The 12548-nt window shown below is 45.6% G+C and overlaps 2 protein-coding genes across 4 annotated transcripts in view; one reads left to right on the top strand and one right to left on the bottom strand.

The window, feature by feature from the left end:
* LOC106816703 (bifunctional 3'-phosphoadenosine 5'-phosphosulfate synthase-like) overlaps window positions 1-5520 on the top strand; it is a 32520-nt gene extending 27000 nt beyond the window's left edge. For all 3 annotated transcript variants that reach the window (XM_014821323.1, XM_014821322.1, XM_014821324.1), the window contains 7 exons: window positions 88-293; window positions 1059-1190; window positions 1585-1714; window positions 2084-2226; window positions 2708-2833; window positions 3676-3870; window positions 4551-5520. In XM_014821323.1, the coding sequence (XP_014676809.1) occupies window positions 88-293; window positions 1059-1190; window positions 1585-1714; window positions 2084-2226; window positions 2708-2833; window positions 3676-3870; window positions 4551-4598 (980 nt within the window). In that variant the 3' untranslated portion in view covers window positions 4599-5520. The remainder of the gene's footprint in view (window positions 1-87; window positions 294-1058; window positions 1191-1584; window positions 1715-2083; window positions 2227-2707; window positions 2834-3675; window positions 3871-4550) is intronic.
* A 1740-nt stretch (window positions 5521-7260) lies between these two features.
* LOC106816704 (glutamine--fructose-6-phosphate aminotransferase [isomerizing] 1-like) overlaps window positions 7261-12548 on the bottom strand; it is a gene marked incomplete in the record, with an annotated part of 17153 nt that continues 11865 nt past the window's right edge. Inside the window, 4 exon segments of the mRNA XM_014821325.1 lie at window positions 7261-8722; window positions 9698-9898; window positions 10244-10338; window positions 10731-11001. Of these exon segments, the coding sequence (XP_014676811.1) occupies window positions 8678-8722; window positions 9698-9898; window positions 10244-10338; window positions 10731-11001 (612 nt within the window).

Below are 12548 nucleotides of genomic sequence, written 5' to 3'. Positions count from 1 at the left end.
TGCCGCGCCGCGTCGCGCGACCAACAAGAGAACGTCCCCTATGTTCCCACGCGCTCTCACACGTCCCCGCCGATTTCCCGCCGCCAGGTGGCGTGTCGAACCAGACGATCCCGATCGTGTTGCCCCTGACGACGGCGGACAAGCAGCGTCTGGCGGGCGCGCCGGCGTTTGCGCTGCACCACGGCGGGAAGCTGCGAGCGGTGATGCGAAACCCGGAGTTCTACGAGCATCGCAAGGAGGAGCGGTGCGGCCGTCAGTTCGGGCTCTGCAACCCGGGCCACCCCTACGTCAAGGTAGCCTAGTTTCTACGTCAAGGTAGCCTAGTCTCTACGTCAAGGTAGCTTAGTCTCTATGTGAAGGTAGCGTAGTCTAATGTTAAACCCGGGCCACCCCTACGTCAAGGTAGCCTAGTCTCTACGTCAAGGTAGCGTAGTCTAATGTTAAACCCAGGCCACCCCTAAGTCAAGGTAGCCTAGTCTCTACGTCAAGGTAGCTTAATTAGTCTCTATGTGAAGGTAGTGTAGTCTAATGTTAAACCCGGGCCACCCCTATGTCAAGGTAGCCTAGTCTCTGCGTCAAGGTAGCTTAGTCTAATGTTAAACCCAGGCCACCCCTACGTCAAGGTAGCCTAGTCTCTACGTCCAGGTAGCTTAGTCTCTATGTGAAGGTAGCGTAGTCTAATGTTAAACCCAGGCCACCCCTACGTGAAGGTAGCCTAGTCTCTACGTCAAGGTAGCTTAGTCTATTGTTAAACCCAGGCCACCCCTACGTGAAGTCAGTATACATCGAAGCATGGTGGAGGGTAGAGGGTAGGGGAGGTACTTACGGGAAGGTAGCCTAGTCTAATGTTAAACGCGGGCCACCCCTACGTGAAGGTAGCCTATGTTGCAGCGACACATGGTAGAGGGTAGGGGAGGGACCTACGTGACAGGAGTTTTGTCCCTACGTGAAAGTATAGTCTAATCTAATGTAAAACCCGGATTATGTGCCCATGTGCCTACCATTATCACGTGAGCTCGGATCATAATCGCCCTCGTTTTCCGTCGTCATTTTGCCAGATGATCATGGAGAGCGGTGATTGGCTGGCGGGCGGCGACATTGAGGTCGTGGAGCGAATCAAGTGGAACGACGGCCTCGACAAATACCGTCTCACGCCGAACGAACTGCGTGCGAAATTCCGCGAGATCAACGTAAGCAGACGACAATATATATACATAAATATATACATACGTATATATATATACACATACATATATATATATATATATATAAACATACATATATTCATATATATATAGAGATATAGAGTCTCTATTCTCTACTCCTGATATATTTATATATATATATATATGCATATGCATATAAACATGTATATGCTAATTATTTGCTACTTAATCAGAGTATACTAGTATACTAAATTCATAAAATCCACACAAGTAAGGAGTTCATAAATGAGTGAATAATGAGTGCCATTAAAAATCGTTAAGCGGCGTTCTGCTCGTTACCTGCGCGTTGTCGCCCTGTCTATCCCGCGTTCACGACGAGTGTTTCTCTCTCTCCCGCGGCGCATTGCCGTGGTTACAGGCGGACGCGGTGTTCGCGTTCCAGCTGCGTAACCCCGTGCACAACGGGCACGCCTTGCTGATGACGGACACGCGGCGCCGCCTGCTGGAGCGTGGATACAAGAACCCCGTGTTGCTGCTGCATCCGCTCGGTGAGTAGCCTAAACACACTCTAACACTTATCCTAGATCCTCTAACACCTATCCTATATCCGCTAACACTTATCCTAGAACCTCTAACACCTATCCTATATCCGCTAACACTTATCCTAGAACCTCTAACACCTATCATAGAACCTATGTATTATGTATCGTGCTATTATTAGTGTAATGATTGTAAGCATCATCTTCATCATCATCATCAAAGATTCCTTAAAAGATCGGCGTTAGCAATAATAAATCGTTGAGCCAAAAATAGATATAAATATAAAATAATAATAAAATATATATAAAAAATAAATATAAATAATAATAAATTTGAAAGAAAAGATGTTAGCGATCGATTCCGATTTTCGCCGCCAGGTGGCTGGACGAAGGACGATGACGTGCCACTGGACGTGCGCATGAAGCAGCACACGGCCGTCATGGAGGAGGGCGTGCTCGACCCCAAGTCCACCGTAGTCGCCATCTTCCCCTCGCCGATGATGTACGCCGGACCGACCGAGGTGAGGAGGAGGCGGGGTCGCGTGGTCACCGGCGGTCGTCGTGGTGACCGCATTTCGGGGGGATCACGTTTTGTGGCGATCACGTTTCGTGGCAATCACGTTTTGTGGCGATCACGTTTCGTGGCAATCACGTTTTGTGGCGATCACGTTTCGTGGGGATAACGTTTCGAGGCGGTCACATTTCGTGGGGATAACGTTTCGTGGCGGTCACGTTTCGAGCGAGGAGAAATGAAATGGAAGTGTGGCAACGAACGCGAAATACAAAATACTGGAGCATATAAAAAATAAACTGTTACGAGAATTCTAATCGACGATCGTCGGAATTTGAATCGATTCAGGCTTCAGCCAATTAAAGAATGAGTAAAGCAATTAGCAAAAGAGTAAAGCGCTGAAATAATTAACATCAGAAAATAGTCGCTGTCGCCAACTCCTGCGACGTCCGCTTGTTTGCTAACAGCGCCATCTTGTGTCGTATGTTCAGGTTCAGTGGCACGCCAAGGCACGGCAGGCGACCGGCGCACACTTCTACATTGTGGGGCGCGATCCGGCGGGCATGGCGCACCCGGACACAAAGGAGGACCTCTACCACGCACAGCATGGCAGGAAGGTAAGTGAGCTCCCGTCGCTCCCCGCTGGGCCCCGTCACTCCCCGCTGGGCCTCGTTGTCGCTGCGGGTGTCAGCGGGAGTTGCGCTGGCACGGCGTCGGTCGAACGGCGAGCGGCGCGCTCGAATTTGTGTTTTGCAGATTTTAGAATTTGGTGTAGGGTGTAGATTTTAGGGGTTGCTGTTGGTTGGGGGGCTAGGGGATGCGTTTGTGTGTCAGGAAGGGTGGTCTTGCTGTCGGACCTTCCATGTTTTGAGTCGAAGAACTTCTGTTGCGCGGCGCAAACTAGAATCTCTCGCGCTTGGGACGCAAGTATATCGTTCGTGTATCGGTGTTTTTCTTTGTCTTGCGAATTTCCCCAACCCTTTTCGAATTTTCTACTGATGAAATTAATTCACGAGTACGTAATGTACGTAATGCTATTGATTCACGAATAATGCTATTAATTAATAATTAATAATTAATTATTAATTTCGTATGCTATTAATCAATTCATAAGTACGTAAATGTGCGTGTGAGTACGTAATGCTATTGATTCATGAATAATGCTATTAATTAATAATTAATAATTAATTATTAATTTCGTATGCTATTAATTAATTCATGAGTACGTAAATGTGCGTGTGAGTACGTAATGTACGTAATGCTATTGCAAACGACGTCAATCATTTCGTACCGCATCTCGATTCGTTAAAAACGTGAACGTCCGACTTTGCGCGTCACGTAACAACTATAACGACCGACGTCATCAACGATATCACGCCACGCCGACGCGATCCGTCGACGACAAGCGAACATCTAACGCCACATCTTACCCTCATCCTCTCCCCTCGCTCGCTCGCAGGTGCTGACGATGGCACCGGGCCTGACGCAGCTTGAGATCGTGCCGTTCCGCGTCGCCGCCTACAACACGAAGAAGGGCAAAATGGACTTCTACGACCCCGACCACAAGCCCGACTTTCTCTTCATCTCGGGGACCAAGATGCGCGGGATGGCGCGCGACAGGATCGAGCCACCGCCCGGCTTCATGGCGCCCAAGGTGAGAGTGCGCGTGCGTGCGTGCGAGCGAGGCGATTAGTTTTCGTCTGCCGCACGAGAGTGCCTTATTATATATAATATAATTATTATATTAATTATTAATTATTATTATTATTGTTATATTTATTACTTCTGGGTCTGTAGTTTCCCCCTCGTAGGCGGTGAACCCTAACAAAGATTTTTTTGTTTGAGACGTGTTCCGAAGGTGGGAGCGCATGGCGTGTCCTTTCTTGCCGGAGTGTATGTCCCCCCCCCCTTCGTCTGTAGTGTCCGTTTAGCGTGTGCTGGAGTGTCAGTTAGAAACAAAGCAAGAGTGATGATTACGACTGTCGTCAGTCTAAAACTCCTTTGCGACGCTTGGCCTCGAAGGTTTATCGCGTTTTAGACTGGAGAGATCGTAACTGTCACCAGCAGGGATCGTAACTCTTAGTGGCAGGGGGGTCCGGGGGGGTCCAATCAAAATCAAAATCCCCCCAAAAAAATTTTGATCCAAAAAAAATCCCAAAAAAAGCTGCACAATAAATAGTATTGTCAACAAAACAGGGTCTAAATTGATTTTAAAGGACTATTTTTACATTTAACTCAAAAAAGAAATTTCAGACCACCAGAGCTTGAGGACCCCCCCAATCCAAATTCCTGGCTACGCCCTTGTTACACGCAGTGTCTCCTCCCCTGTTTCAGGCGTGGAAGATCATGACCGAGTACTACCAAACTCTGCAGAAGAAGTAAAAACACCAAGATGGGACCTATGTGCGACGCGCCGGGTGACTGCGACACACTCAAACCCGATCGGGTCAAGATGGCCGCCGCAACCTTCGCGCGTCTGGCGCGGAGTCGAAAGACGCAGCTGCATTGGACTTGTTTAATGCGCACATTGTGTTTTCCCGAAAGGGCCGATCGCGCCCTTGGTGAGGTGGGTGGGTGGGGGGGCTAGGGCATGCTTCATAGGCTCAGATTATACGGCCGAGCTCCGTAGAGACCAAGCTTATTTTTTAGGCACGTTTGCGTGTGCGCTCGTTTGTGTTTTTCGCTGCACTCTTCTCCCAATACGCGGGAAATGAGCAAATCTAAAAGTTCGGTTTTGTTTCAGCTTGATGCGATGGCGAGGCACTGCGATTGGTTACTATGTATCGTATCGCGTATGTCGTAGACGTATTTATATTATATATATGTACGTGCGTGCGTGCGTGTGCACAGGTGCGTGCGTGTAAATGTATATGTACATAATATACATGTTTTTGGCAGTATGTGATTGTATATATACGTACACATATACGGACATAAACATGTGTATATGTATATCTACATAATATACATGTGTTTTGGCAGTATGTGATTGTATATATACGTACACATATACGGACATAAACATGTGTATATGTATATATCTACATAATATACATGTGTTTTGGCAGTATGTGGTTGTACACATATACGGACATAGACACGTTTCTATGTACATATACATTGCACGCATATGTTGGTTGTATCTGCCTCGAGACGAACTCTCGTATCTGCACCGTTTCTACTCGAGAGTGTGGCTGTGATACGATGATTGGCTCAGGGTGGGTTACATACTCGCGCCACTCTTTTATATAAACCTCCGACGACGAGTCGATAATGCAATAAAGATGAACTTGACCGAACAGAAGCGACGCTTTCGTTAGTTTCTCTCCTTCTTTTCTTTTAACGGAAGTTTCTGTGCATTTGTCGAAACGAGAAAATTGTGCATATGACGGACATTTGTAGAAGTGGATCAGGGGCAGGGGTCTCGATCATATTCACAAATTGGCTATTGACCAATACAGTAATATCTACATTAGTCTGGGAAAGAGGGGAAACTGTCCGTTTGCCCTGCCTCGATCCTGCTAGCACATCTACACTAACCTCGTAAATCTTCAAAGTCAAAGGGGGGTCATTCCCCTATTAGTATTAATGTTATCTATTACTATTAATATAATAATATAATAATTAATATAATAATTACACAGTGGCTATATGCCCGGCAGCCGGCGTATATCTGACGGCTGCCGGGCACGGTCTTCGATTTCCTAAATGCCCGGCAGTTTTTAATTTTTAGCGTTATCTCAAGTAAACAAGGGTTAGGGTTAGAGTTAGGATTAGGGTTAGGGTTAGGTTTAGGGTAGCTCTAGTACTATAGCCCGCAGGATCGCTGCCGCAGGCCTGCAGCATTTCTTATATAGTACAGGCCCGTAGGCCTAGCCAGCTTTATTATTTATATTGGGGGGTTTCGTTTTTCAATGTTGGCAATTTGCTCGGCAGGGGCGTGTACAGGATTTGTACCAGAGGTGGGTCTAACCGTAACCAAAAGTTGCGAGCACGCGAAAGGGGGGTCTGGTGTCTAAAATTTTTTTAAATTAGACCCCCTCAGATGCGTTTTCTGCACGAGCAAGGGGGGGTCCGGACTACCTGGACCCCCTCTGTACACGCCCCTGCTCGGGCGCGAAGCCACCAGGCGAGGGAGCCAAGCGACCGAGCGGGGGGAGGGTGTGGGAGGGGGGTGTTTACTGTTCACCCTCCCGCACGATGGAGATTTTGCAATTATTAGATTTATTACACTAAAATGGAGCGACCTGAGGTAAAATTCTTGCAAATTTTCCAAAAAATTATATTCCTGTATAGTACGTACTCTTACCCTTATATAATACGAGTATCGCTATTAAAGGGATCCTTTAAGTTTAAAGGCGGCACCTGACAAAAGTAATGATATAACGCTCAGATGCGCAAGTGCAATTAACGAACAGCTATAGGCTTCATCAAGCATGAGGAAATGCCAATCTTTACCTGACCCATGACAAATTAACGAAAGACGACACATGGCGAAAGCGGACACGAAGAGGAGGCCAATCAAGTTGAGCCAAAACAACAGAACATATCATGATAGTTTTTGGAAACCCATATCTCACAAATTTATGCTGAATGGCATCCAATTTAAAACAGTTCTGATTGAAGAGTATAGGGGCACTATAGAGGGGAACTGCCCCTTTTGCCCCGCCTCCTTCTAGCTATACGGCCTGCGTAGAATGATGCAAGAAAAAAAGTATCATTTTTATCTGACACTTGCATATTTGACGAACTAGGTCTAATAGCCTATAGTTCTTCCTGATTCGTTGGTAAGAGCTAGGTTTAAAAAAATCTGTTTTGCTTACACATCGCGTATGATATATCGTCTGCTTAAAAACACGATACAAAATTCACGACAAGAACGTGATTTACTCCCAAGATTGCATGCGACACATTTTAATGTAGTACTAGCATGAAACCAGGAAAACAGCTAATATACAATAATAACGCGTGTGATTAGGAGATAAATGATATATTTACTAGCGTTAACTAATACAGATATTAAAAATCAAATGAATCAACACGATTTCAACCAGAAATAGATGAGTATATATTCGTTTAATAAATATTCCACATAACATAGTTTGAGCAGTATGTAATCTTAAAACCTAAAACACCCAGAATACAGATCTATGTAAAGAAATATTTTAAGGATGGAATTGTATGTTAAATTAATTTAGCAAGAGGCAATCCAATTCAACTATACATCAAAAAACAAAGTGGAGATTCATGATCAAAAATCCGAACATTGAATAACAAGAGATTTGCGGCTTTGGTATTAACATTAAAAAAATGAGGAGAAATCAAGTATTTCAATTATGTAAAAATGAAAAGTGTCGACTAAATGGTGTAACATGGGTTAGACAACGATTTCATGAGCACACATACATATATATATATATATATATCATATATATCCTACGAGATTTACAGTATATTAGCACCCACATGTACCACCACACAAAACTACAAACATTCTGAACTTTATATCTATATATATTATATATATTCCATTCATGGACACACTCGTTCTGTTCACAGCCACACTACATGCAAGAACGATATAATGTCAATGTTAATGCATAGGTCCCTAATTTAACGTAAGTCTGCATGCCAAATCGCGCGATCATATCCAATGCAACAATGATAACCTGATAACCGCCATTGAGAAAATCCGTTACAATACAGAACAATGTTCGTGTGAGACCGCAAACCGAATATGGGAAGAAACCATCTCGAACAGTGGCGTCGGGTGGAAACGTTATGGCCCGTTTAATTATATAGTGTTATCATAATTAATTATATTTAATTAATTTAAATGCTGTGCGTGCAATGAGTGGCCAAGTGCGGCGTTGGTGTACATCCCCCCCTTATGCCAAACGCCACCCCCACCCCACTACATTGCAGATGGGCAATAAACGTCAAGTACCCCTGCACGTGTTACAGTGTTCAGAGTCACACTCACAGTTACGACGCGCTGCGTACCAGCCGTGCCCGTGCGCAATGTCGGGTGTTTGCCACATGGGTGGATGTGTATATATATACGATGCCACACGGGCACAGCTTACACTACCCGAGCAGATGCAGGGTTCGCGCGCGCGAGATTAGAGCTACGTCTCGCGGGGCGAGAGTGAGTCACGCGCGAGGATTGCGCTTTTTACCGATAGATCGCCAGATGTGAATATGTCGACTGCATAACGTGGCGCCATCTGCAGGCCCGATATTGGGATAAATGCCTTGAGAGAAATGACGGCTGAAATAATGCCCTGGAATTGTGTCGGACAAAATTGTTCAAAGAAACGGCCCGCGCAAACCGACTCCCTGTGTCTAAGGTCGTGCCCTCTTGTGTCGAAAGTAGTGACCTCTTGTGTCTAAGGTCGTGCCCTCTTGTTTCTAAAGTTGTGACCTCACGTGTCGAAGGTCGTGACTTCTCGTCGTGTCCTTTACTCCACGGTGACGGATTTCGCCAAGTTTCTCGGCATGTCCACCTGAAAAATAGTGAGTGTGCTAATTGACAATGAGGCTCTGATGCAGATTCCTGACAATACAGTAATTAAAGAGGGAGCTGTCTAATTAATTTCTGACAATACAGAGGAATTAACGGTCACTGGTCAACTGAACCTAACTGACCACATAATAACTCGCACGTAGCACGCAGCATGGACATCTGGTAGGAGCAGGGGCGTGTACAGGATTTGTACCAAGGGGGGGGGGGTCTAACCGTAACCCAAACTTGCGAGCACGCGAAGTCAAAAATTTTGAAATTACACCCCCTTAGATGCGTTTTCTGCGCGAGCAGGGGGGGGGGGGTCCGGACCCCCTGGATTACCTACTGATCCCGTAGCGACCGCTCAATAACTCACGTTACTAAATCAACTACTAATACTACTGAATAACTAAACCCAACTACTGTCCGCACACTCATGTTGCAGCCGCCCAACACGGCTATGTAGCAGCAGAACTCCCTGACCACTGATCACTTAAACCTGTCTACTATCTATCAATAATATATCAATCTATCTATATCTATCGATAACTCACGTTGCAGCCGCGCAGCACAGCCATGTGGTAGGACAGCAGCTGCAGAACTCCCTGACCACAGATCACCTACGAACCACTGGTCACCTACTAAACACTGGTCAGGCCAAAACAAAAATATAGGTGTGCGTGACCGTTTCATGCCCGAAAAAAATAGGTAGGTAGGCAGGGAAACATTTTATTTTATTGAAACATTTTATTTACGAACGCATGTCGAAGGATGCGGTTGTGCTTTTTGAAGCAGGAACTGTCCAATTCATATTTTTCTTTATTTTTTTTTTAAATAAAAATTTTTTTTTTTTTACTTTAAAGAAAATTGACAATAAAATGTTTAGGGTCGCTGGGAATAAATAGGGTCGGTCGGGAAACGGTAACCACACCTATATTTTGTTTTGGCCTCACCTACATGTTAACCACACACTCACGTTGCAGCCGCGCAGCACAGCCATGTGGTAGGACAGCAGCTGCAGCGGGATGACGGACAGCACGCTCTGCAGGCAGTCGACGGTGTGCGGCACCTCGATCGTGTGATACGCGTGCTTTCTCGTCTCCTCGTCGCCCTTCTCCATGATGACGATCGGGCGGCCCTCGCGCGCCGTCACCTGCAGCAGCGCGTTCATGCACTTCTGCAACGACAAGAGAACGGTGGCGGCGGGCGGTCGTGCGTCGTGGTGCGGTGCGCGAAGGTGGTTGATGTCGTCGTTCGATCGAGTTGAATAGCGATTGAACGATCGGTAAAAGAAGTAGTTATAGTATATATATATATATATATAGATATTTAGAAATATATAGTATTAGATATAAATAATTCATAACATGATTTATTAATTATTGTATAATTAATTAATAATTATTATATAAAATAATGTGTGAAATAAATAAATTAGTAAATGGACTGCTCTACTTCCGCGTCACATCCGAGTTTTGAATAAACTGTTGCCGTGGCGACGACAGGGCGGGCAGACGCTTACCGAGTAGACGTTGTCGCGTGCGACTATCATCAGGACCGGCATCGCCTTGTCGACGAGGGCCAGAGGTCCGTGCTTCAGCTCTCCCGCAAGAATACCTGGAAAAACCACGCACAGACGGAGAATCAGCGTGGCAACAAAACACAAGACCTTCCTAATCTCTCATAACCTCATAAAGATTAGTCTTCAAAGTCCAGGGGAGCCAAAAAAGAAAGTGTCCTAACCTCATGACCTCATAAGGATTGGGCTTCAAAGTCCGAGAGACTATACAGAAGATGGAGAGACACAAAGTTGACCAAATAGACAGATTGACACTGCGGATCGCAGGAGAAAGTGTCAAATTTGCAATTAACCAAGGAGGACGGAAGAGAATTCCAGTATGGAATGAGAAAAACGGAGAAGCTAAACATAAAGGGATCCGTTGAAGATGGCACGTTTCGAAAGCGTTTTTTGAGAAAAACGTTCCGCATTTCACCGATTCCGCAATTACCTTCCGAGTGCATGTATGTCAATTCCTTTATCTTCAACGCCCCCTCTAGGCAGGTGGCGTAATTAAACCCTCGGCCCATGATGAGTAGCGACCTCTGGTGGTAGAGGCTCTCGGCTAGCGCGAGTATCTCTTTATCCGACTGCAATATCTCTTGTATTTGCTCTGGAGAAAAATGCATTGCGATTTTAATACATCACATACATTGTTCGCGTGAGACCGCAAACCGAATATGAGAAGGAACCATCTCGAACAGTGGCGTCGGGTGGAAACGTTATGGCCCGTTTAATTATATAGTGTTATCATAATTAATTATATTTAATTAATTTAAATGCTGTGCGTGCAATGAGTGGCCAAGTGCGGCGTTGGTGTACATCCCCCCCTTATGCCAAACGCCACCCCCACCCCACTACATTGCAGATGGGCAATAAACGTCAAGTACCCCTGCACGTGTTACAGTGTTCAGAGTCACACTCACAGTTACGACGCGCTGCGTACCAGCCGTGCCCGTGCGCAATGTCGGGTGTTTGCCACATGGGTGGATGTGTATATATATACGATGCCACACGGGCACAGCTTACACTACCCGAGCAGATGCGGAGTTCGCGCGCGCGAGATTAGAGCTACGTCTCGCGGGGCGAGATTGAGTCACGCGCGAGGATTGCGCTTTTTACCGATAGATCGCCAGATGTGAATATGTCGACTGCATAACGTGGCGCCATCTGCGGGCCCGATATTGGGATAAATGCCTTGAGAGAAATGACGGCTGAAATAATGCCCTGGAATTGTGTCGGACAAAATTGTTCAAAGAAACGGCCCGCGCAAACCGACTCCCTGTGTCTAAGGTCGTGCCCTCTTGTGTCGAAAGTCGTGACCTCTTGTGTCTAAGGTCGTGCCCTCTTGTTTCTAAAGTTGTGACCTCACGTGTCGAAGGTCGTGATTTCTCGTCGTGTCCTTTACTCCACGGTGACGGATTTCGCCAAGTTTCTCGGCATGTCCACCTGAAAAATAGTGAGTGTGCTAATTGACAACGAGGCTCTGATGCAGATTCCTGACAATACAGTAAATTAAAGAGGGAGCTGTCTAATTAATTTCTGACAATACAGAGGAATTAACGGTCACTGGTCAACTGAACCTAACTGACCACATAATAACTCGCACGTAGCACGCAGCATGGACATCTGGTAGGAGAGCAGCCATAGTGGAACCACATCACACACTGACCTCTGATTACCTACTGACCCCTGATCCCGTAGCGACCGCTCAATAACTCACGTTACTAAATCAACTACTAATACTACTGAATAACTAAACCCAACTACTGTCCGCACACTCATGTTGCAGCCGCCCAACACGGCTATGTAGCAGCAGAACTCCCTGACCACTGATCACTTAAACCTGTCTACTATCTATCAATAATATATCAATCTATCTATATCTATCGATAACTCACGTTGCAGCCGCGCAGCACAGCCATGTGGTAGGACAGCAGCTGCAGAACTCCCTGACCACTGATCACCTACGAACCACTGGTCACCTACTAAACACTGGTCAGGCCAAAACAAAATATAGGTGTGGTGACCGTTTCATGCCGAAAAAAAATAGGGTAGGTAGGTAGGGAAAACATTTTATTTTATTGAAACATTTTATTTACGAACCATGTCCGAAGGATGTGCGTTGTGCCTTTTGAAGCAGGAACTGTCCAATTCATATTTTTCTTTATTTTTTTTTTAATTTTTGTGAATTCTTTTTTTTACTTTAAAGAAAATTGACAATAAAATGTTTAGCGTCGCTGGGAATAAATAGGGTCGGTCGGGAAAC

Source organism: Priapulus caudatus, unplaced genomic scaffold (assembly GCF_000485595.1).
Source record: "Priapulus caudatus unplaced genomic scaffold, Priapulus_caudatus-5.0.1 Scaffold1459, whole genome shotgun sequence".
Taxonomy (NCBI): Eukaryota; Metazoa; Priapulida; class Priapulimorpha; order Priapulimorphida; family Priapulidae; genus Priapulus; species Priapulus caudatus.
The sequence above is the reverse complement of the archived record's forward strand: the minus strand, read 5'-3'. Positions and strand labels throughout refer to the sequence as shown.